The 26011-nt window shown below is 41.9% G+C and overlaps 1 protein-coding gene across 2 annotated transcripts in view; it reads left to right on the top strand.

Moving 5' to 3' along the window:
• Positions 1-4599: 4599 nt before the first annotated feature.
• Positions 4600-26011, top strand: part of LOC103469731 (uncharacterized) — a 33365-nt gene continuing 11953 nt past the window's right edge. The window contains exons 1-3 of one of the 2 annotated variants that reach the window (XM_008417615.3): positions 4600-5353; positions 20691-21670; positions 25584-25635. In XM_008417615.3, coding sequence (XP_008415837.2) covers positions 5282-5353; positions 20691-21670; positions 25584-25635 — 1104 coding nt within the window. In that variant the 5' untranslated portion in view covers positions 4600-5281. Of the gene's footprint in view, positions 5354-20690; positions 21671-25583; positions 25636-26011 lie in introns of those variants that run through there. The other variant, XM_017306597.2, reaches the window with a different exon arrangement.

Consider the following 26011-nt stretch of genomic DNA (forward strand, 5'->3'; position numbering starts at 1 on the left):
ACAGCCCGTATCAAAGGGCCCGGTACCCCATACTCCCGGAGAACCCCCCACAGAGCCCCCTGAGGGACGCGGTCGAACGCCTTCTCCAAGTCCACAAAACACATGTAGACTGGTTGGGCGAAATCCCATGCACCCTCCAGGACCCTGCTGAGGGTGTAGAGCTGGTCCAGTGTTCCACGACCAGGATGAAAACCACACTGCTCTTCCTGAATCCGAGGTTCGACTATCCGATGGACCCTCCTCTCCAGGACCCCTGAATAGACCTTACCAGGGAGGCTTAAGAGTGTGACTCCCCTGTAATTGGAGCACACCCTCCGGTCCCCCTTTTTAAACAGGGGGACCACCACCCCAGTCTGCCAATCCAGGGGAACTGCCCCCGATGTCCATGCGATATTGCAGAGTCGCGTGAGCCAACACAACCCTACAACATTCAGAGCCTTAAGGAACTCCGGGCGGATCTCATCCACCCCCGGGGCCCTGCCACCGAGGAGCTTTTTGACCACCTCGGCGACCTCGTCCCCAGAGACTGGAGAGCCCAACCCAGAGTCCCCAGGCTCAGCTTCCTCAACAGAAGGCATGTTGGTGGGATTGAGGAGGTCTTCGAAGTATTCTGCCCACCGGCCCACAACGTCCCGAGTTGAAGTCAGCAGCACACCATCCCCACTATAAACAGTGTTGATGCTGCACTGCTTCCCCCTCCTGAGACGCCAGATGGTGAACCAGAATCTCCTCGAAGCCATACGAAAGTCTTTCTCCATGGCCTCTCCAAACTCCTCCCACGCCCAAGTTTTTACCTCAGTGACCACCCGAGCCGCATGCTGCTTCGCCCACCGGTACCCATCAGCTGCTTCTAGAGTCCCACAGGCCAAAAAGGCCCGATAGAACTCCTTCTTCAGCTTGACAGCATCCCTCACCGAAGGTGTCCACCAACGGGTTTGACGGTTGCCGCCATGACAGGCACCAACAACCTTGCGGCCGCAGCTCCGATAAGCCGCCTTGACAATGGAGGCACGGAACATGGTCCACTCAGACTCAATGTCCCCAACCTCCCCCGGAATGTGTTCGAAGTTCTGCCGGAGATGGGAGTTAAAGCTCCGTCTCACATGGAACTCCGCCAGACGTTCCCAGCAGACCCTCACAACACGTTTGGGCCTGCCAGGTCTGACCGGCTTCCTCCCCCACCACCGGAGCCAACTCACCACCAGGTAGTGGTCATTGGACAGCTCCGCACCTCTCTTCACCCGAGTGTCCAAGACATACGGCCACAGATCCGATGAAACGATGACAAAATCGATCATCGAACTGCGGCCTAGGGTGTCCTGGTGCCAAGTGCACTTATGGACACCCTTATGCTTGAACATGGTGTTTGTGATGGACAATCCGTGACGAGCACAGAAGTCCAACAACACAACACCACTCGAGTTCAGATCAGGGGGGGAGGTTCCTCCCAACCACTCTCCTCCAGGTCTCACTGTCATTGCCCACGTGAGTGTTGAAGTCCCCCAGTAGAACAAGGGAGTCCCCAGGAGGGGCACTCTCCAGTACCCCGTCTAAGGACTCCAAAAAGGGTGGGTAATCTGAACTGTTGTTCGGCCCTTAAGCACAGACAACAGTCAGAACCCGTCCCCCCACCAGTAGGCGGAGGGAGGCTACCCTCTCGTTCACCGGGGTAAACCCCAACATACAGGCGCCGAGATGGGGGCAACAAGTATGCCCACTCCTGCCCGGCGCCTCTCACCGTGATCAACTCCAGAGTGGAAGTATGTCCAGCCCCTCTCAAGGAGACTGGTTCCAGAACCAGAGCCATGCGTCGAGGTGAGGCCAACTATTTCTAGCCGGAACCTCTCAGCCTCGCACACTAGCTCCTGTTCCTTCACCACCAGAGAGGTGACGTTCCACATCCAAAGAGCCAGCTTCTGCAGCCGAGGATCAGAGCGCAGAGGTCGGGTACACACTGCACCCGACCCCTTTGGCCCCTCCGACAGGTGGTGAGCCCATTGGAAGGGGGACCCACGTCTCCTCTTTGGGCTCCAAAGTGGTAAAATAATGTCTGGAGTTACCTGTGAGCACTGTAAAAGAAGAAGACAAATAAAACCACAAATGTGAGGCCAAGCTATTGGCAAAAATCCCAAGCAAATTCCCATCGTTAAAAGAAAAGAGGCTGAATAAGACAAATCAAAGAAATGGCAACCAAAATTGAAAACTACATGTAAGTGAAAGTGAAACACAACAGAAAACAAGCAATATATTATGTTATGTTATGGCCAGTCTAATGCAAGCACCATTGTTCAATAGTTAGATTGGGGGGTTGACATCAAATGTGTTTTTTGAGACAAAACTAAGAAATGCAGAGAAATTGCAGAAAGCTTTCCAAACATCCTGAACATTCTCACAAACACTGGTTATATTCCTAAGTTCCCATGGATTGTGTTTCTGTTTTATCAATGTATGTTTATAAAAAGAAATAGAATTTTGTGTTGATTGTTTCTCCCTTCTTTTCATTTATCAATTGGACATGTCCTGGGAAACAGAGGGTCCCTGTGCTGCTAAATCCTCACAGTTTCACGTTTGTCTCAAAGATGCCACTCACAACATGGCAGCAACATTGACGCAAGAGTCATGTAGAGTCTACTCTTGAATCTCTAGTCTTCATTCTTGCGCTTTGCAGCTGATCGCCGCATTCCAGCTGTGTAACTCTCATGTGAGATGCGCTTTAAACCTCTGGTGTCAGTTCATGAACCTTAGCCCAGATGATTCACTGAGTGCGTGAAGTGCACTAAAAAGTACCCCTGTTATATCATATATGCTTTATGTAATAAGATTAAACCAGATTCTGCTTCGAGGACTGGAGTTAAGCCACATTTACCCTTCTGTTTAAGCATGTCCCATCAACAGTAAACATGGTTTGAGCTAATTATCATTTACTAGTGTAAATGATAATGTAATGTAATGTAAATGTAAATACAATCAGGGTAGTCCCTGATTGTACATTGACTTCGCGTGAATAATTTTAAATACAAGTATGCACCAAACATAAACTGTGATTTTTATCCGATTTTAGGTTGCCTGCATATCTCCCCGCCTTTCTTTTCTCCTTTTGGGAACTGAATAAATATTATCGCTACAAAATCTTCAAAATCGGACTTCCTAGATTTTTTTTTTTTGTGAACAGAACTCACAAACCACGTCCACTGAAAAAAAAGAGCGATACCGTTTCAAACTACTTAATAATAACAGTCACTGGCTAAAACCCCGGGGTAGTTGTACAGGAACCCGTCACAAAGGCATATTTAACATTAATAGGAAAACCATACTCAAGTCTCTGAAAGTAGCGCTGTAGTGTGCTGTAATATATTTTATGTAATCTTATTAAAATATTAGCATACATCTATACAACTATTGCGCAGATATGAAATGTATAAATGTAAACAAAAGCGCAAAATTAATTCGAGGCATACACAATAAATTCATTCATGCCATTCTGGTTACTTTGTCGCCATCTACCGGTAATATGAGGAATTACAAATACAAATCTAAAATTTACTGTTATGACGAAAGTATATATATATATATATATATATATATATATATATATATATATATATATATATATATATATATATATATATATATATATATGGGTAAAAAAATTAGATGAGAGTAGTTGACAAGATGATGCCTTGCAATTAAAGTCTGTGGAGTTACTTTAATTCACGTCAAGCACACATAATGTCGAGTAGATTTTTATCTTTCTGATCTAATGATTAGATAGGGTTTGTTTTTTTCTGGTCGAAATAAATCATATCCTTTACAATTAGACCTAGTTTTTTTTTCTTCTTCTTCTTTCGCAAACAGCTTTTTCCCACAAATGATTTTTTTTCCCATTGGTGAATTTTTTTATTTAATTTTTTTTTAAATATGGCTGACATGGCTCTCTGCCAGTCGTATGGAGTGTATATTGGTATTTAATGCGTTGTGTTGTAAGCTCCACAAGAAGATATTACTCTACATTGCTGGTGGCTGACGATGCTGAAGAAGCATCTATGAAACTGGTTTCTAACCTCACAAGTCAGTGGCAAATTAAAGGCTTATTTCAGTGGTCTTAAAGGAGTCTAGATTGCATTTGCACCCCTCCCCACCCACCCATTTCTCCCCATTAATTTTATTGCAATAATCCCACCGCAATGACACAAATGCATGCAAATAATTGTTTCCAGATCAGCGGAAGAGGCCATATGTTGCAGCTTAGAAATGCTTTCTAAGTGAAAGAAACAGGAACGAGACAGAGATTTTACATGAGAGTTGAAGCTCTGAGAAGAATCAGAAAGTACACAGAGATATAAATATAAATAGGTGGAGCTGTGATCATGGTCTCAGTTTTGATGCTGTTTAAAAAGAAAAAAAAAAGGTATGGTAACTGCTGGAGAGCCAAACACTAATTTGGGTGAAAAGTTAAAATAAAATAAAAACTACTCACACAGTCAGTCCAGCTGAATTTTAGCTTTGAATTGATCACAATCTGCCTTTTCATTGACTTTATTCAATAGTTAAGAAAATATTTGATCTCTGAACTCAAAACAGTTCAACATCGGACAATCAGGGTTGAAGTTGACATCTGCCTTGATGTACCCTAAGTGACTTTGGAAAAGGTGTGTGCATACGGCCAGACATTAAAGAGAAGTGACACAAACAAATGAGGCAGATTAGCAGTGCTGGCCGACAACTGACGGTGTCATCTAGGACATGTTATCGAGGAATATCCTCCCCAGATACTGAGCTGTTAGGATGTCATGACAGACTTCAGTCAGAGGCCTCTTCAGTGTTGCTTCAACGCTGACTGCTACCGGACATCGTCCTTGTAACCTCTTTAAACACCTTTAGGGGCGCCCCTGAGTTGAAACGTGTGTGGGAGACTTTAGTTATTGTATTGGGATATCAGTTAATGCAAAGCCTTCGCATAAGAGACAGATTAACACTCAAATCTTTAACCGTGTGCCCACTCTTTTGCGTTTAGCATAAATTAGCTAATTAACACTCTAATTGAGAATTCGGGGATAACAATAGCAATAATTTAGTACAGACAGGCGAGGAGGGGGCGGAGGCGTATTATTTGACAGCAGAAGCGTGTGGAGAGGCAGGGAGCTCCGGGGGTCTCCGGTTGGTCCATGAGCGATGGAAGCGCCCCCCCCGACACTTCAGGTGATCGAGAGGGAAGCAGAGAGGAGCGGGACGCTGGCCGCTGGTGCGTCGCGTTAGAGAAACAGCAAAGAGTCAGAGGAAAATGACTTGCGTTACGTCGCCCGCTTCACTGACAGCATGTCTGCTCTTCGTTGCGGGATGTTTCGCACAGAAAGTAAGTTAACATTTGTTTGCTGCATTAAAAAAAAAAAAAAAAAAAACATAGAAGAAGAAGGACAGAAAAAAGTCATTCACAGTCTTACTCCAGCGTGTCTTTCTCCTGCATGCACTCAAACCACGAGCTTCACCTGAGTAACTTAATCAGCTGTTTACTTCAAAGTTTTGCGATGTTGTTTTTGACTCTGTGAGAACTTAAAGTAATTTTTAAAAAAAAAGACAAACTGTGTTTCATTTTGGGATAAATATGATACATGATGGACCTATTGCGTCATCTGCGTGTTCATTCTAAACGCACTGCTGTAACTAACCACATGCGAACTGCTGGAAACAAGCTAACACATTGTGAAATTTGACATTTCAAAGTGTTTGTGTGCGTGTGTGTTTAAAATAATTTAGCCTGCGTTACTTTGTGTCGACGACGCAGATAACCTCGTGTTGCCTCCTGACTTTTGTTGATTGTTGAGCAGGAACACGCATGTGCCTGTTTGACAGTTTTAAAAAAAGAATCCGCTGTCACGACTTGTTTACTCATCTCGATTCGAGCCGATCTGCCCTTCTTCACCATCCATCCACTCTTTATGTTATTTTATTTATTTCACTTAATTCTTTAAAATTATTTCCAAGCCGAACTTCATTGCTCATTGCATGCAGCGGGGCTTTCAGGGGTTGTTTTGATGGCACAGGCGTGTTTTGGTGTTCCTGTGCAGCTCAGGGTTGGAGAATGGCATGCAGAGTCCAACTGCTGAAATGAGAACCACATTGAGAGTATGTTCACCTCATGTTTTATGTTTTCACTTAGTATATAATCCCAGGCTTTGCCCCTGACATTATATAATGTGTATACAGGCAAGCGCAGACTGTCGAGTTTTGTTGAACATATTTTGGCTTTTGTTTGGATTCTGTCAGGGCTCTTATATTCAGGCCTGGCTGATTGGGGTGTGAGTGCAGTGAAATCCCGGTACCCCGGTAAAAGGGTTTGAGGTGCTACAAAAGCAAACTTAAATGTATTTTATGTGGTAGACTGATGCAAATTACTGCACAGTTGCAAAGTGGAAGGAAAATGATGAGTAGATTTCTAAGATAAGTGAATTCTGATGACAGCTGGTTGCATTGGGTTTGATTTAAGGGTAGCGGAGTAAGAATGGCCCAAAACAAACCTCACTTTTCAGATTTTAAATGGCAAAAAGAAAAAAAAAATCGGTGTAAGTTTCCTCTTCACAATAATACTTCGAGGTGTCCCAATCCAATATTTATGTCGGAGAAAGAATCATATTTTATCGGTCTGCATCTAAAATCTCTGATTTAGGCACGGCAGTCCTCTCCAATATTTAGTCCGCCCCATCATTTCTACCCAGAGGTGTTCGTATCCCGCATGCTGACCCACTGGTCAACAGTAAATGGGTCAGTTGTTCTCATACTTATTGTTGTTGACTATTGTTCTCTGTTTGAGTAATATCACTTGATCTAGCATTTTTAGCATTCCACACTACAATAAAATTAATAAAAGTATGTTTGATTTGTGCCGTTATCGCATCGGCTCAATATCAGTATCGGCCAATATGCAAAGCTGCAAAATTGGTATTGTATTGAAAGTGAAAAAGTTGTATCAGGACACTCCTAATTATGCCTTGTGTTGGTCTTACTCATAAAAACCCTGATGAGATACCGAACAAGGTTTTCTCCAGTGTATAATAAGTCTGGCGGGCCACCAGTCCTTACTTGCACCCCCACCAGGCTGAATGTTTGTTTATTTTTAGTTTTTTTCCAGTGTTTGCCTTTTGGTGTATAGATGTTGCTTATACTGTCTTCCAATAACACAACAACCTGATCAAATTTTAAAATTTCCTTTCAACTCAAACTATTTCTTAACTCAGAAACACGGTGAGCTGCTGGAAGACTGCCCTAGTGCTCCTGCCATTGGGCTAAGCAGGTTTTCTGGGGGGAAAAATCTCGTTGGTGTTTGGGCAAGTGACATGTATGAATACTTTTTGTTTCCTTTTTCACTCCTTTTGCTCCTCAAACATGATCTCTACAGACGTGTAAACACCGACTGAAGTGCAGCCTTTAAAAGTGCTTTTTGAACTTCCTCAGCTGACTCTTTTTCTTTATAGATGACTGAATCCTGTGACTGATGTCTAAATTTAAGGAGCTTTACCTTTGACACACATATTTTTAGGTCATCAGGAGCGGAGGAAGACCCGTGGCTTCCATCTGTCAGGAGTCATCCTCTTCCGCTTATGGAGCGGGTCAGCTCTGCAGCAGAGTTCTTAGAGCTGGCCTGCAATAAACCGTCGATGTATCAAATTGTTTGCATCTACCGCATTAGTTCCCGTGCGCATAGGGTGCACACTATCTTTGCAATTATCTGCCTGAGGGGGCATGGTAAATGATGGCTTTGTCCTCTGTTCCCCTTTTGTATTAAGTTGATTTTTGGAACAGCATAAATAAGCTTGGAATTTAATTCTATTCCCCTGAGAGCAACAGAGGCGGTCGGTCCACAATTCAGCTCTTTGGTGGCAGGAGAGTGAATTTGATCTTTGTTTTAGTGCTCCGCTTTGTGTTTCGGAAGGTTTTATTTGAGATGGAATGAGGCGGGCATTCATTACTAATTGAAGTGAGTTGTGGGACAAGTGAACAGTGGATTCACTTATTCTTTTGGTGAATTATAAGACAATATGTCCACACAGCTCATCAACAGCTAAACATGTCATCGAGTGTCAGTAGACTGAAGTGGGAACGGGACAAAAAGAGGCCCACCCCCACAAGTACAGCTTGAAGTTCTGTTGAAAGGACAGAGAAACTGGGCAGTGTTATTGCAGCAAGTGTCTTTGTGAAAGATGACCGCTGATGATTTAACCTGCTGGATTAGAGGAACACTTAACAGTCAGACCTGGCTTTTATGTGTAGTCTTGAGTTTGGACAGGACCTACAGACTCACATTATTATATTTGTGGGTTTTTTTAGTTCTAGAGATGGGCATAAATAAAATCCAGCTAGAATGTAAGGACCATGGATTTTTTTTGTCACCAGTGCAGAGTCGTTTAAAAATATACATATTGTGATAAATAGTCCCAGTCAGATCTTTGATGAAGAAATTAAGTGACATCATGATTCATAATCTATAGAAAAGGGGCGGGGGCTTCAAGTTTTATCATGATATTTTGTGGTGCTGTAATGGTAATTAAAGTGATGATAAGAACATTTTATTATTTTTAGGGAACTGTATGGCTCTGACTGTATGACACAGCAGTCATATCCCACAAACGGATACTTTTCTTGGAAAAACATCCGTTTGTAATTCACGTGTTTAGGACACCAGCCACATAACGAAGAGAAAAAATTCATTGAATTTATTGATTCTTTCATTGAACCAACATTAGATAAAATGGTAAAACTAACAATCCTGACAATACGGACAGCTTTTTAAAAATTGGACAAATTCCAATTACCAATCTTATCAAAATTCTTATCATGGTAAGAAATTTATCACAATAGTTGATAAAAGATACGATAAATGCCCACCATTAATCTATTGTTGTTGGGTTTTGGTTTTTGTTTTATGTCGGATCCCCTTGACAGCTTCAACAGCTTCCCTGAAGCTCTAGGAATCTGTTGACAGGGAATTTTTGATTGTTTTTCAAGAAGCGCATTTGTGAGGTCAGACATTTGTGTTGGATCAGAAGGCCTGGCTCACACTCCTGTACTTTAATTCATCCCAAAAGAGTACTATCAGGTCTCGCCCATCCTTCTCTTCCTGGACCCTGCTTGGAAAATGAAGAGATGAAATCCAAACTGTTCCCACCAACTTGGGAGTGTGGAGTCGTCCAAAATGTCTTAATGGGCTGAAGCAGCAAGACTTCTTTTCACTGGAACTGAGCGACTCCTGAAAAAGCAGCCCCGCACCATAACACCGTCTGCACAAAACTTTACATTTGTGAGCAGACCTACACCACTCTGGAGTCCAGTATCGGAGCGCTTTACACACCACCGCATCCAACTCTTTGCATTTGATGATGAGTGCCACATGAAGTTTGTAGGTCCGTGGCTGTTGACTCTGCAGAAAGTTGGTGGGCTCGGCGCTCCCTGCACCTCATTATCTTTGATTTTACTTGGCCTGCCACTTCACGGCTGAGTTTCTGTTGTTCCTAATTGCTTCCACTTTATTATATTACCACTAATGGTTCACGGGGAGATATTTATTAGCGAGTTCAAAACTGGATCTATTGCACAGGTACTGTTCTGGTATTTACGGAGCCCATTCTTTCACAAATGTTTCTAAAAACAGCTTGGATGCTGAGGTCTCCTGACTGGGACTTTTGACATGTTTGCTCAAAGAAGGCTAAACTATGTTAAGCAGTAACTTTAGTGACTAGATAAAGTCACCTAAAATGCACATGCCTGTATCATTTCTTTCCAAATACTGCTCAAAACATACAGCTACAGTCTTTAATAGTAGTTTTTAACATCTTGCTAACAAAGCTAGGCTACACTAACCTGCGTCAACGTGATTACCACTGATGATTCGAAACACGTGTTTCCAGTCAATCGCTGGCAGACAAAAGAGACGGGGAGAGTTGCTCTTATAATGAATAAACTCAGAACTTGACTTTGAACATTAAGGCACAGTAAAATTAAACTTTTTTTTTTTCTTTTGTTGAAAAAACAAGTAAAGAAATGGAGATGTGTTGGCACAGCTGGCAGTCTCTCCTTTGTACTGAACATCATCGCAAACTTTGGAAGCAGAAAAGATCAAATTGAAAGAGAAAATCCCTGATTTGTTACATCAATTTTTTCATTTCTTTTTTTAATTCTCCGTGCAAAACTTAGCTGAATTGCTTGATCATGGATGCAAGACGAGCAGTGGATGTGAGTTGAAAAGTTCTTATCAGTCCCAACACCTGGGATCGGGTCAGAAGAAAATCCCCCACAGGCCACTGATTGTTTTCTCCTATTTAAACTAGTCTTTTGTAACTTCTGTACAAAAATCTGATGAATAATTTCCATTCACAACACCTCTGACATTTATCATCTGCACTGTGTGTTGGTGCATCAGCCTCCTCCAAGCTCTTTTCTCCACTGTTAAAAGCTGGGTGGTCATCATGTATGAGCAATTCTATCATTTCCTTTGTCATGGCTTTACTTTTTCATCACTGATGCCAGTAATAGATAGGAAAAAGGGTTTGCGGCTGCCTGTGTTCTCCCTTTAGGCGTGTTCAGCCAGGTGGGGCTATTATGAGTGGCGGATTAAGTTTGTTGTCCCAATCTTACAAATTACAGGCTGCCTTAGTAGCTCACCCTGAAAAGACTTGTGCGGCGAGGATATGCGTGGGCTGTTCACAGGATGTGTTGCTGCAGCCTGTATTATCAGCGAAAGCATAAATAACTGGGATCTGCCAGGGTCTGATTAGAGCAGCTGAGCTGAAAATGAACCGCTTCCGGTCACCAGCTAAGTGATCGGAGGGTTTCAAATGAGCAGAAGATTGTGCAAAAGCCCTGATTTCATTCTCAAGGAGTTTTTTTCCCCCAACTTTTGAGAGAGGAACCCTGCAGCCAGAACATTTAAATCTGTTACATAATGCTAAGTATGAGTAGCATACCTTTTCTGTAGTAACATATCAACCCTTCCTTAATGAATGGTCGCAGATGGCTTGGCTATTTGGTGATTTATTTTCTTTCCTTGATAAGATGAATGAATAAACTCTGGGTTATGTACAGCGAACCCCCACTCCTGGCACACAGTGGGTTAAGGACCACAGCCACCCGCGAATAGTTGAAATCCACAAATACATGCGACGGATTCTAAAAACACTTTAAACAGTTCAAACACCAAACCCACCTTAAAATGCAGAGTGGAAACCATCTTGGTACTTGGTGCTGTACTTCTTCCCTGTCTCTGCTCTTGTGGTTACAGCCAAAGAAAGATTAAACAATAACTTGTCAAGTAGCATTGTATCTAGGTATTTCAACATCAAATATTTTTTATATGCGCTTTGAAAAATTGGCGATGAGTCAATTTTTTTTTACAAATAATTTCAAGTTGTTCCACTGAAAAATCTACAGACACACATGCGTTTGTCCTACGGTGCTATTAAACCTTTCTGGTATCCGCTGCCAGGGTAATTGTCTTCTGTCATGTTATGTTCCATTACGACCACATCTAAAATCCAGTAAAACCAACCGCCTTCAGAAGTTGCTGAATTGAACTGGGCGGGGCAGTGGCAGTCGTAAAGCATGTGATTCACACATGGAGGCCTTAGTCCTTGACGCGGCCATCACAGGTTCGGTTCCTGACCTGTCGGCCTTCACCGCATGCCTTTCCTGTCGTTTCAATACTAAGTAAAGGCCACTAGAACCAGAAAAAACCTTTAAAAAATAAAGAATGTTTCCATATGCGTAAGTGGAGTCTGTGTTTATTAGTTTAATTACAGCAGGTATCAAAAGTTTCAAGAGAACATCAGTTGCATACTACGGAAAAAATTTCAGTGCAACAAATTAGCTTCTGCGGTCCGTTGTTTAGTAAATGCTGACAGGTGTTGAGGTATAATCATTCTGTATGAATGCTTTTCTAATTGCCACTTTAAGAGGTGAGAAATATGTGAAAAGTAAGCTGCGACTCAGTGGTTTAGATAAATACGGCCAGCTGGGTCAGAGCGGACAGGAATTCAGTAGATAACTGGCCGGCTTATCTGTCTCTTTCCGCAAACACCAGCAGGCGCACAGAGAAGGCGGTACTTCCAATGTGTATTGTTCTGAACGGTTCCCAAACGATTTGTATTGATAATGAAGTGCATCAACTCGGTATCTATTTAGAACACCCACCATTTCTGACAGATTACGCTGTACCAGTGATGTATCTGTTTGGGGCGGGAAGTAACTGTGGAACTTGCTGACCATTTTTATCTCGTTTTCCAGCTCGGAACTAGTCATTGGTTCAACATGTACCACCTGCTCTGCTGTTCCTAATAAAGGTCAAGGAGAGGAATCAGCCAATTTGCCAATATCCTTAATCAGAACCAATACGCAAAGTATTTCATTGTGGTGCATTTAATTTATTTTAGTTTGTGAAGCACTGTTTTTTAGAGCACGAGTTGTTGGAAATGTGTTATATGAATAAAAAACTTGAACTTGAGAAGTTCAAATCAGATGAGTGTTCAAAGAGGGGCAATCCAACAAGTCGAGATGCTAGTTTTAACTCTGGAGAAGGTACAGAGATTTTATCAATAAATCAATTTTTTTTTCTTTTTCATTGTTTAATTTTGGAAAATCTGGATTCCCCCCCCAGCAACACACTTTTTAGGTTTCCATAGTTTAGATTGATGTTAGCCCTCCCAAGAGCTGCCATCCTGATAGATGAGCGTTTTTTTTTTTTTTACAGCTTCCAATTATTATGACTTTGAATTCAGGTCAACTCACATTAAAAAAATTATTGAAATAAAAGCCAGTTTTTAAGATATTTTCTGTCATTTGTGAAGTGAGGAACAAAAATGTATAAAAAATTATAAATCATATTTTGTATAAAATGTTTATTCTTAAGCCATATTTACCAGGGCTTAAGAATAAGCCCTGGAAAAGGTGCTCTGGTTGGATGACAGCAATGTAGAACTTTTTGACTTGTGTGCAAAATACTGTGGGTATTAGTATTTTTTTTCTGTCTGGGATGAGAACAAAATGCAAGAGTTGATGGAAAGATGGATGGAGCTAAATACAGACAAGTCCTGTAAAAGCAAAATGTCAGAATTAGCCTAAGAAGAACTGGAAGGTGATCCAGTAGGATAACTACACTCCATTCAATCTGACTAAGATTTCTTTTGCAAAGAAGAAAAAGAAGGTGAGTCTCTGGATGTGCAGTATTGACGCCGGGTAGCTAAAAATGTATCCCACGTTTTTCCAAATACTGACTTGTTTAAAAATAGAAGAAATCAATGTCATTTTACTTCCACATCACTGTACTTTTGCTAGTTTATCTATGTGACTAATTCCAACGTAACGGATTTAAATTTGTGGTTCTCATGTGACAGAAGCAAAAACGTTGCGTGGGTCTGAATTCTTCTGGGAGGACTATGGACTTATATTCAATTAGCTCAGCAGATGTTCAGTTCCACCAGATGTTTTGCTAATTGCTGCTGGCTAGTCTGAAGGAGCTGAATGGGGGAGTCATGGGCGAGGGCTGCTCAGTGAGGCAGAAGCTCTGAAGTTTGGAAATTGCAGCTGTGAAGAGGAGCTTTGTCCTTGCAGGCAGCTCTCGGTCCCACCAAGCGTTTCGTGCAGCTGAATGGTTGCCACTGGAGATAAAGGTATTTCTCAAACATGCATGAAAGAATCAAAGCAACACTCCAGGTGTGTTTTTGATGAGTGAATAACTTTGTAACACGATGTAAAGCTCAAAAAAGTCAGTTTCTACTTTTTTTTTGAGCTTTTAAAAAAATGTTTCAGACTATTACTTTTGGCAATTTAGCCAAGCCAGGCTCTCCTACTGCGCTGTGCAAACCTGTAATTATAGTTAAAGGCATTCATTGGATATCAAACAAAATTTTGAATTATTTCTTAAAACAGTTTTTTTTTTTTTTTTTTTTTTACCACTGCGGAGAGGAGGTCAGGATTCACCAGAGTTCCACAGACTCGCTTAACAACGACCACAGCTGCAGCAGCTATTTTTTTTATGAGGAAATATGTTAATAGCTTTCAAACCACAGACATGGAAAAGAGCGCTTCTTCTCTCGCCCGCCTGGCCACATATCTGTGCACGTTTTACGAGCGCAGCAGCAATCATTTACGGTTTCCTCCACGTGTCCGGTGACGACCATCGTTCCGTGGCCACTACTGTTATGTGGAGCGAGCCTGTTGTTTTGGGTTCAGAGAGGTCTTTTTATAAGTCCATTGCGATCCAGAGAGCAGCGAAAGCTGGTCCACACTGCGGTCAGGGGCTAAATTTAAGCTTCCACGGCCGTTGTTCGAAAACCTACAGTGGAGTGGACTCGCTTCCACTGATCCAATCTGGAGAAACTCAGAAAAGTGTGTGATAAAACCCAGAGCAGAGCATCAGGGCCTTTCCACAGCTGTGCAGAGGGACCTCGGGGAGCTCCTCTCCTATCAGAGTTTCTGCATGCAGCTGTGCCAAAAACTCAAAAACAAAACCTAACCTTTGTTTTTTTTTTGTTGTTTTTTTTTTAATGGTGTCTGTGTCTGTCCTGGTTACAAGAAACTTCATGAGAGAATTGAGTTTTCCTTTTCTCGTCTACAAGGACTTCTCTCGTACGCCTGTCTTTAGGAGAACTTGTAATGATTCTTTGAATAACCAGAGAAATTCCTGTACGTTTGTTGAACTCCAAGAAAAAATAGTTTTTCCAAAATTGAATTAGAGGCAGTCATAATTTTGTTACATTCACATAATTGCATAATTCCTCCTATTAAATTTTTTTTTTTTTCCCAGAACATTTTTTTTTTGTCCTGACTGAGGATTTCATTACAAAATTAGTTTCAGTCTTGGATGTTATTTTGGTTCGCGTAGGAGTATTTCTGTTATTTTTGTCATTTGCGTCCAGGATTTCACACCGACCCTCATCAAACCGAAAGATGAATTTCCAAATTCTATTTTCTATTTATTTTTTGCTACATTTATGCTGTTTCTTCCGGTTGCTTCTTCCACATTGGCCATTGTAATGCCTCCTGCATGGATCGCACTTACAGAAGCAAAAGCCTGTGAGGCGGTGTCACTCTTCTCCTCTAGTAAACAGGGCTGCTGAGGATTCCTGCCCCCTTACAGGGGCCTGCCTGCCTGTTTGTGAGCCAGTTTGAGAGTGTTTGTGCATGAAGGCTGGTGTGAGAATGTGTGTGCGTGTGTGTCTGCGTGCACGCTAACAGTATTTCAGCAGAAGGCGGCTCATGTTGCAGAGTTTTCACGGCAGCATCACCAGCCTGGGTGGTTGCAAAAAAAAGAAAAAAAAAGAAAAAAGCTTGGTGCAGCAAACAGGGCAGCTTGATGGTCTCAGTTGTAAGATATAGGGTTGTTTACATGTAAAGTGCTGGTCCTGGTGTTTTTATGACCTGCAGTTGAAACCAGAAGTCCATTTATGCCGTATAAAAATGATTTCTATTTGCTGTCTTAGCTGTTATCAAAAATATATACCTCAAGCTTTCATGCTTGACAAGATGGAAAAGTAAAAAAAAAAAACAAAACATCAAAACTGCCAGTTGATCAAATTTACTTGTCTGTAGCACATTTCAGTAAATGCAAGGAGGAAGACATCACATCACCCCAAAAGGACAAACCCATTTGTGTATGGATGCAGTTTAATAATTATACCAAATAATAATAATGCAAGCTTTCTGAATTTAAAGGCATGAGTAAACAAACATTCTTTCTCCATATTGAGCAAATAGAAATAAGTTTGGTGATTCTAACTGACCTAAGACAAGAGACACGTTTGATCTGATGTTAATCTCAGACAGAAAAAAAAACGTGGGTATGCATCTTTTTACTTGGTGTATAAAAACTTGTAGTTTCAGTTGTGTATATATATTGGAAGCATATTTTTTCAGCTCTTACACCAGCTCAATTGGAAACATAGCTACACTCCAAAAACAAATCAACGCTCTCGGAGATGACCGCATCTTTTCAGATGTTCCGCTGAATGAGACGCTTCAGGCCGTCGTGTCCTCCATTAACCTTCCCCTGCCCAGGGACGCACCTGCTGCCACCAGCCCAACTGGGACACAAGCGCCCTAGCTGGTTCTTACATAAAGCTCCAGCTTGCACCTTATTAGCATCACTTCATTAAAATATGATCCAGCCAGCCTGCCCATTTGTGGAGTGGCTCACTAAAACAGCACTGCGGCCTCATTGTTTTGCCATGAGAAAAGGCATCCTGGAATAATTAGCGGCCTGCCAGTGGAATGGCCTGTGATGTAAAAGAACTGGGATGTTTGGCATTATAAGAATGCCCCATTTCCACTCGCCACTGTTTCACTTCAGAGTCCTTTCATGTGTAGTCTACCATGTACGTCCCAGTGAGCAGCCAGGGAGAAATGAGATGGTCCCATCACTGACACCGCTGTCTTTTCACCACTACCCACTCCATGCTGGGCGATATTTGCTGCCTCTTCTTGTCTGGTTGACTATCTCCTACTTTATTTTGGTTGACAAAAGCTGCCCATTTTGTTTTCTGTTGTTTTGGTTTTTGTGTAATCCAAAAAGCAGCACTTTGTCCTTCCTTTCCACCATAATAATTCAAAGAGGTTTCCCTCATTGCTCAATTTTCCTGCAAACACCTAAATCAGCTTACACTCCCTAAATTAAGCATGAACAGCATTCGTTCCATGTAAGGGTAATTTCCGGTGCTCTGGCAGGGCAAGCGAAGCATGCCAAGAGCTAATGTAATTACATTTAAGTGTTCGTTCCAAAGGAGTAGCAGCAACGGCTAACTTGACATCAATGCTCGTGCGTCCTTTTCAAAGTCGGCAAACGTTTAATTTCACCAGTTTTAATACGACTCATGTGCCAGAGGCGGCGGGGTCTTATACGACAACGGTACGTCTGTTTGTAAATGTAATTAGCAAAATATGCAAGGGAACTAAACTGGTTAAATTACTGCATAGCTGGTCAGCCACACACTTTCCCATTGCAACTCTTGGAAAGTCAGTTGGAGCTAACAAATATGTCTGACATGCCTTCACCAAGACCCACATCGCAACTTGTAATGTCTGCACTTCCATTATGCATAAGTTGGTCAGAGGCTGTAGTTCAGTACAAGATAATTTTGCACAAAGATTCGACTTGTGGCTTGCTGTACCTCCAGCTGCGTTCTCACTCTGAAGCAGAGCAGATACTTGTGCTGTAAGGTTGAGGTTTGTGAATAAAACACTTTGGGATCAACTTACAGCATGGTGTGCTTTTGATAAGACAATCCAACCGCATTTGAAGAACACTCCTAAACAAACGGCATCAAGGTTATAAATCAATGTCTCAAATATTGACTTGCTTCGTCATCCGAAAATGAAACACGACTGAAAAGCTATGAAGACATTGCTGTCCACCGAAACTGAAAGGCTTGGATTGGAGTACATTAATCAGCCAAGAGGTCCCTGGTAACTCTGAGGGAGCTGCAGAGATCCACAGGTCAGGTGGGAAAAGCTGTTGATGGGATGACTTTCCATTTGATCATTTTGACTTTTATGGCAGAGCGGAAGGTAAAGCTCTGTTGATGAAAGGCAGCAAAAACGGCCAGTATTTGAATAGCCCACGGATGTTCAAAGACCAACAGCAGCAGGTGCAGTGAGAGGTGGATTTGGAAAGTATTGACCTTGGAGGTCTAAAACACAGCTTCACACCACGTTTTTGTAAGCAATGTAGAAAACGGTCTGTCATTTTCCTTTCACTTTGCTATTACGTACTGCTTAATCCCAACAGGTTACGTTCAAGCGCATGCTTATAAGATGACAAAACTGGCAACAGTCCAACGAGCGTAAATACGTCCTAGATTTTTAGAGCACCTCATGAAATTGTTCAGAAATTATATCAATAGACTCATTTTCACAACTTGTCAGTTTTATGGAAGTTTTTTCTTTCTTTGTCAAATGTGTTTCAGCAAGCTGCCTCGACTTTTTGTAAGAGATAAACAGCCTGAAACCCTGTTGATCAACCCACACATGTAATTCTAACTGTACTGTTGTTGCAAGCGTAAAAATTAAAGATGCTATCGGAGGCCACGTTTTCTCTTATTTCTTTACGAGGTTGGACCTCAAAAAAAAAAATCTTTTTAGCTGAAATATGATGAACTCAGAAATGTTTGGCAGTGACCACTCAGATTTCTGGATACACAATTTTGACTTCTCTAATATTATTGCTGATGATATTCCTGTTGGCCAATACTCTTGTCCAAACATATACTTTTATAAATGTGCTAACAAGCGATCAAGTAATGAAGTTAATTTGTTGAGTAGCTCCTAGTTGTATTCTGATGGAATTTTATGCATAATCATTATTTTATAATTCACAAACAATGAGGCAGGACCAGAAAAAAAAAAGTTACTTTCCCCGAGAAGTCTCATCAACAAGCTAGCCTATTTCTCCATCGGCCCATTAGCAGGATGTATGTTTGGGAAGGGGGGTTCAACCTTCCAAGCTTCAATTTAGGAGCAACATGGAGCAGCCTCGTCTACTTTTCTTCCTGTCTCGAACGCAAGTGTTGCTGCCGGGTGTTGAGTTTGTTACCTGTCTGGCAAGGGAGGGGGGTCTCCTCGTCTGGGGCTTTCCCACAGTTAAGAACCGAGGTGAACAGAAAGCCTCATAAATGCACAGCTCCCCTACAAAGGTCTGGTTTTCAACTCCCTGGACCAATAAACATCTGCCTATGCTTAGGGCCAGGGTCCCTTTTAAATCTCCATACACCTGGGAAGAATTACAGCCAGTGGGGTTTGAAGGAATGCCCCCAAAGGTCACCAAGGCCAGCCACACAGGCAGTACAGAAGCCTTTGCTACACAGGCAGAGTTGAATAGTTCAACTCCTAGATGGTTCATATGAGTGAGAAAATCAAGACTACGGCTTTCATGTAATATATTTACCTTTGGCCTCATTATATTCAATCAGATCAATGTCATTGATCGCCATTAGATTGAATTTCAAGATCGCAAGTATACAAAGTCACATCATTTAACAGTTGTACTTGTATTGTAGGGCAGCAATAATGGGAGAGATGAGAATCTCGTTTTAATTTTTAAAAAACAACAAAAAAAACATTGTTTCACATCGATTTGGGAGTGTGGGCTTTTCCTACTTGGCTTTAACACTGTTCCATTTCACATATTAACTTATGTACTTCACATAATGGGATGAATGTTTTATCTGTTTATTAATATTAGTCTTCAGTATGGGCATGTTGTGGCTGATTTTAAGAATATTTTACTGGAAGTTGTCTTTCTTTCGTGCTTGCAGTTTATAGATCAGTATATTACTGGACATTTTTAGTCTGGTCAATGCAGAAATGACACTTTTAAAAGTGATAAATGATTTTTTACTACTTCGTGGACTCCTACCACCTTGGTACATTGAGACGTCAGCTCTTGATGCGGTAGACCACAGCATTATTTCTTATCCATGGATTAAAGGAGTAACATTGCAGTGGTTTAAGTCTTAATGGATTGACAGAAGTTTTGCAGCCACACAAGAAGACGCTCTCTCTTCAGAAACTCCTGTCTCGTTTGGTGTACCTCCGGGGTCCGTATTTGCACCTGTTCTTTTTTTTATCTAATTTTTTAAATTGAACGAGTATTTTTTTAAATGCCCTGTCACATTTTGTTTCATCACTACGCAGATGACAAATATGTATATTTATGAATGAAGCATAATGTTAAAACACCTTTAAAAGCCATTTTGAAACATTTCCTACATTTCTAAAAATAAATAAAACTAAAATTAAATTAAGTGAAGACAAAGTAGACAAAGTAGAAGTCCTATTTTTTTTAACTTATAATTAATAATATAAATTGAACTTGACCCTTTGAGCAGTTATGCGTGCCCTTTCCTGGAAACCTTGACAGGATTTTGGACTCTGGATTCTGTCTTTAAAAGTCTTTTTTCAGTTATGCGTAATTGCGAAGATTAATGCTGCATTTACTTAGTGCTCTTGAAAAAGTCATCTGTCTTGTTGTTGGACTAGCCTTTATGTCAGTGTCTGAGTACCTAAAGTCCCATATCTACTCTGCAAGAACCGAGAAACCCAAAGTCGTAGGACAAGAATGGCATTATTATTGTTTAGCGACTCTGGTCTGGAAGCTCTTGGGACACGATATGGACAAGCTCTTTTCTCGTGTGTCGTCCCGACAGCTGTTGTGTGCACGGCCAGAAATAGGGCCTATGAAGGGAGCTATGAAGATTTCCTTGGAGCGCTGCACTTGAGATTCTCAGAAAGTGCAAAATGTGCTGACCAGAACAAACATTTTCTGTTCTTGTCACTTTGATTAAACAAACCAATTTCTCAGTTGTTGTGGGAATATGCTCAGGCTTTTAGTGACATTTAAACTCTTGAAACTCCAATGAGATTAAAAAGATAACGGCGACCAGGTCTTCTTGGCAGCTACCCCTGAAGGGGTTACTGCCACTTTATTCAATGTTCAACACACTGGGTTGTCTTATCAGTTTCATTGTCCTGCGAATTTCTTTAGTAGTTCTACAGTCAGTGTCTCTAAACTTGCTTTGCTCATTTTTAACAATGATGCTAACAATGATGCTGACCTGGATATCTTTTTGGCAATATTTACTGCAGGCTTGAGTGAAAATGTGATCTTCTTAACACCGGGAGAAAGCAGAATGACTTGTATTTATTATGTTTTTCAGGTGTACTTCGACTGTGGTGCCAAGGTGGATGTGGTGGACGTTCAGGGCCTCATTTTGTCTCCTGGCTTCCCCTACAACTACTCCTCGGGGACTCACTGTGTTTGGCAGTTTGTTGTTCCAGTCGATTACCAGCTTGTTCTGGAGATATTTGACTTTGACGTGTTCGAAAGCCACGATTCCGAAGCTCAGTACTCTGCTTTCTCTAATTTTGAAGAAGAAGACGAAGAGGCAGCAGCCGAGGAAAGAGGGAAGGTCACCCCTATCGGCTTATCCGCTGACGTGAGCTTGTCGGCAGCCACAAAACCAACGCCTCAGAGCGCAGGGGATCTTTTAAAGACTTCCCGAGATGGCGTTCCTAATCAAGTCGTGGTCCAGGAACAGTCTACAAAAATGGAGATTGCCAAAGTTTCAAATTCTGCCAAAAGATCTGCAGACCTGTCCTCTAGTCAGTCTTCATTGCCCCCTTCTTCCCTCCTTCTCCTACTTGGTGCTGCGCCACATGCAGACAAGGTCAATAACTCCGTCTCTGCCTCTCCCTCAAATGAAAATCTCAGTCCCACTTTGAACCCAAGCGCGGTCATGGAGGAGACCACCTATGGCTCACCGCCCTCCACAGGAACTCCTCCTGTGAGCCCTGAAACTCAGCAGTCCATCCTTGACGCCTGCCCCCACGACGTCCTCTACATCTCAGACCTCATCACCTTTTCTTCTAGGTTCTGCGGGTCCAACCGCCCTCCCAGCAGCCAGCTGGTTTTTGGCTCAAGCCAAGAGATGGTGGAGGTCATCATGGAGCTGATCACCACCACCCACTGGGGACGCGGATTCGCACTTCTGTTCCACTACCACAACCTGACCAAGCCAGGAAGGGACCAACGAACCACGTCTCCGTCAGACGGCAGGGTGGACTCTCTTCTTGCTGCTGTGAGCGGAGCCGCTTTCTTCGCTCTGATACTCACGACTGTACTCTGCATCATTTTCAGGTAACAGAAGCAACCAAACGATTTAAACCAGTGGAAATTGTGCCTAGAAAAAGGCTTAATGGAACAGCTAATTGATGTTAATACAGTCGGTGATTTGTGTTTGACACCGGAAGATGCAGAAATTCACCTTCTAAAAATTTCTCGCAGTTTTCATTAAACATTGGCAACTGGAGCCTTTGTATTAACTTAATGTTAAACAATGAACCACTTCTGGTTTTGCTGAAAATGACTGTTTTTTAAAAGAAATAATTAATTTGGAAAGATGGAGGAAATGATGCATACACTGATCAGAATTATACAACCAATTTCCGATATACAGGTGCAGTACATCTTTGACTTGCTAATACCAGTATTAGTTGATTTTTAATTTCTCTCTATAAGTCTTAAACAACATAAAAAAAACAAAATATTTATTTTTATGTTAATTAATTATATTTTGAGTAGAAGTTATGTCCTATGTGAGAGAGCAGCTTCTGTAAAGGAGGGTTTTACAAAAACAAAGGCAAAAGTGATTTTGAGTTGGCTTCAGCATCTTTTGTTAGCGATTAGCAACATTAGCATCAGCAACTGTGAACTCCCAAGATCTGAACTCCTGCATATCCTGCCGCTGCGTAGCTCGACAGAAAATGCACAAGTGCTGGCCTGCATTGTCACATCCCTGTAATGTTGACTCAGCTGGGCGCCTCGGTGCCTGATGTGGTGACCTTTGGTGATTAGCTGGCTTTGGCTGCGGCGGTGCGTCTTCCTTGATGTCGGCGTTTCTCACCAAACACCGAGAGGGCATTCAAGGTGCAGCACCTGGCATCAATTCCAGCTCCACAAAACCAGAAAGGCAGGATGAAAGCAAAGGGCGGGTAACTGAGCGACTAGGGGACAACCGGGAGAGGCAGAGTCCAGTGTGAGTTTGGTAGCAGTACCATTCAAAGGCTGTTAAAAAGGTGTAAATTACATTTGTTCCCAGCCCCAAGTAAGTGGCGCTAATCTTAAGCAAGCGTAATACTATCCGTTCTGACGAGCTGATTGTTTTACCCCCTCGCTGTCTGAACGTCTGGAAGGGTTTACATTTGTGCCTGTAATAATCCTCAACTTTCTGAAAGAATTTGAGCAGCTTGGTACGTCGGTCCCTCCGCAAGCACAATAACTCTGCAGGCTCTCACTTTATAAGGCCAGTAAAATTAGAAACACGTGTTCCATAAAAAGGAAAGTGTATATAGCAACAACAACAACACCACAAACGCACGAACACGCGTTAATGCGCAACTCAAAATGCAAAAGCTCCATGGCTGTTTTGTTGTTGTTGTTTTTTTGTTTGCTTTGTTTTTTCCCCTCCTGATGTTTCCTGTTAATTCATGAGTTCACTGAAACAGCTGGCACCAAGCCAGGCTAGTCAGGCACAATCATGCAAGTTTTAAGTAGCACTGAGTTCACCTTCGAAGGTGAAAATCGTTAGGAAACAGCCAGAGGTGGATGAGGGTATCCGCAGGGGTTGCTCTCCGTTTACTGGTGACAGGTAATGAAATCAGTCACTCAGCTGTGACATTCACTTTTAATAAGAGCCTACATGCCTGCGTATTTCATACTTCACTGGGTCAAATAAATCTCAAAATGGGGAGGAAAGTTAGACAAATACTCCAGAAAAGACTGACAACATACTCCATCTTTTAAGAATATTAATAACAATAGCCATGTGTGTGGGGAGGGAGCAATATTCAAAAATATATTCCCTCCCCTTGAAGTTTTTCACATTTTTCAACAACCATCAGTGTACTTTATTGACGTTTTGATATGACAGAACAACACAACGTGGCGCGTGATTGTGAAGAAGAAGGAAAGAATCCTGGGTTCTTCCACATTAAAAAAAAAAAAAAAAAACTTCTGAAAAGTCAACCTGATACCCCTAAATAAAACCCGGCGCATTCAAGCACCATCAGTTGCCGGCACATTAGTGGGTAGACTCCACATGTGTGTAATTTAATCTCAGCATAAACCCGGCTACTATGTAAAGACGTCAGAGGTTCGAGGCTAGCGGTGGACATGAAGGCCAAGCAGACAGGTCGAGGTGAAAGTTATGGAGAGGCTTAACGCATGATTAGGCTACGAAATACAATTTGAACATTTCCCTGAGCTCTGTTCAATCCAAGTGGAAAAAGAATGGCACAACAGAAAGCGACCTGAGAAACGATGGACCGCCTAATCTGACAGGGCTGGGCATGGAGAGCATTAATCACTACAGCAGACGAGAGGCCCTACGGTGAATCTAGAGCAGCTGCTAAGATCCGCAGTTTAAGTTGGCAGGACAACTATTAGCCTCGCACTCCATATATCTGCCCTTTCGTGACAACAAAAAAGCGAATGTTGAAGGAAGGCCATAAGAAATCTTGTTTGAAGTTTGCCACTATCCATGTGGTAGACAAAGCAAACGGGAAAGAATGTGTTCTGGTTAGATTAATTCAAAATGGAACTTTTTGGCCTGCATGAAAAACGCTGTGCAGGCAAAGGGGAGGGTGGATTATGGGAAGATGGATGGAATTAAATATGGGAAAATGTCTGAAGACCTGTCACTGAACTTGAACCTGGACAGAGGTCATTTTGCAGCCTAAGTTTTTTTGTAGGAATGCAAGTTATCAATTAATGAGTTAATCTAAAGTTGATTGATTTTATCGATAGACTAGCAATTAATTAATAAGTGGCCATTTAAAAAAAAAAACAACAGTTTTTCTCTTGTGTCAATACTTTTGACAATTAAGTAATTTTTTAATGAGCTCTGTTAAAGTGAAACTTAAGCAGCTGGTGGAGTTTTTATATTTCAGAACAGAACTGCCTAAGTCGCATTTCTCATTCAACACCGAACTCTGTTCATACCATTTCTCTTCAACGTTCTGGGCTAGGGCCACCATCTTTGTTTCTGTATCAACTGACTTGGCTTCTGGATCAGTGGAGGCGCCCTCTCCTGGATGACGGGCAAACTGCAATACTGAATGAAGGTCCAAGTGGATGTTTTGAGTCAGTCGATTGGAACTAATTTTAATCTAATACACCATTAATTAACAATTAGTCAGAAGTTCATTAACTGTTCGCATTCCTAGTCAGGTGCAGGGAAATGTTCACATTCCTTTACTGGAGTGACCCGTTCAAGTCTAGGGAAAATGTGGCAATCATAATGTTTATGAACTCCGTCAGTCTAGTTTGATGAAGTTATTCTGTTTAGCTGAGAATAACTGGAAGAATTCAGTCTCTAAATGTGCAAATCACTGACTCAGGGGTTTGATTACAAACACAGACTACAAGAAAAACAAAATACCGTTTTCCTTCCACTTTCCAATTATACACTACTTGGTGTTGGTCTATCACACAAAATCCCTGTAAACACATTTAAGCTTGTGGTTGTAGCATGTAAAAAAAACGGGCTTAAGGCAAGGCGAATGTAGGAATAATGTCGATCCTCCTTTAATGGTAATTAAAACTGAGAGACCGGTTAGAGCTTGTTACCACACATCACAAAGTTTTAAATTCCTACCAGCGAAAAAATGCAACGACAGCTCAGCAGCAGCCATTACAGGAATGGTTGGAGATGACTAGAGCGTTTGTGAGAAGTCAAGTTTTTGCGGTGCTTCTTGCTTCGTTATTCAGGGCCACAACAGAACAAATACTGAGTCGGATCGCCACAGGTATGCGGGAGTTATTATACTAAAAGTTAATGGAGGTAATTATATTGCCAGAAAGCTCCCATTTCAGCACAGCTACATGGGACTGTGTCCATTTTTACATTTCTGGTCAAATTGCAAGCATCAGAATGGTTTTCCTTCAGCAGCAGCTTCTTTTTAAAAAAAAAAAGGAAAAAAAAGAGCTTTCTTTCACAGATCTGTCTTTAATTAGCACTTGAACTGATTATGGTTATTACTTTGTTTTTCAGACCCAAACTGTGTCCAAAAAGAGCCAGTTCCTGCACATCCAGCAACTCTGAGGTACAGAAACAAAACGTTGTTTTGTTTTGGGTTTTTTCCCCCCCAACATCCTCTCTGTTTGGCATTTTATTCTTCTGAATATTTGGTGCTTGAAATACATGATGCACAAAGCTAACAGTTTTAGTAACATTTTAGTTGAACTGTGTGTGTGTAGAGGGGGTGGAGGGGGGAGTGGGGGGAAGAAACAACCCCAGACTGTTAAATCCATAAAATTGGAGTCAGGGGCTCCATATTAAGCGCTGATTATTACAGACTCCATAGGGAGTGAGAGGTGGACCTTGTCTTGTTTAAATCTCTGACGTCAAGGCGCCTGTTGTTTTTCTTTTTTCCATAGCTGTTCGTGTCGTGAAAGAATTTGCGGGATGCCTACGAGTCT

This window comes from Poecilia reticulata, chromosome 9 (genome assembly GCF_904066995.2).
Source record: "Poecilia reticulata chromosome 9, P_reticulata-male-v2, whole genome shotgun sequence".
NCBI classification, from domain to species: Eukaryota; Metazoa; Chordata; class Actinopteri; order Cyprinodontiformes; family Poeciliidae; genus Poecilia; species Poecilia reticulata.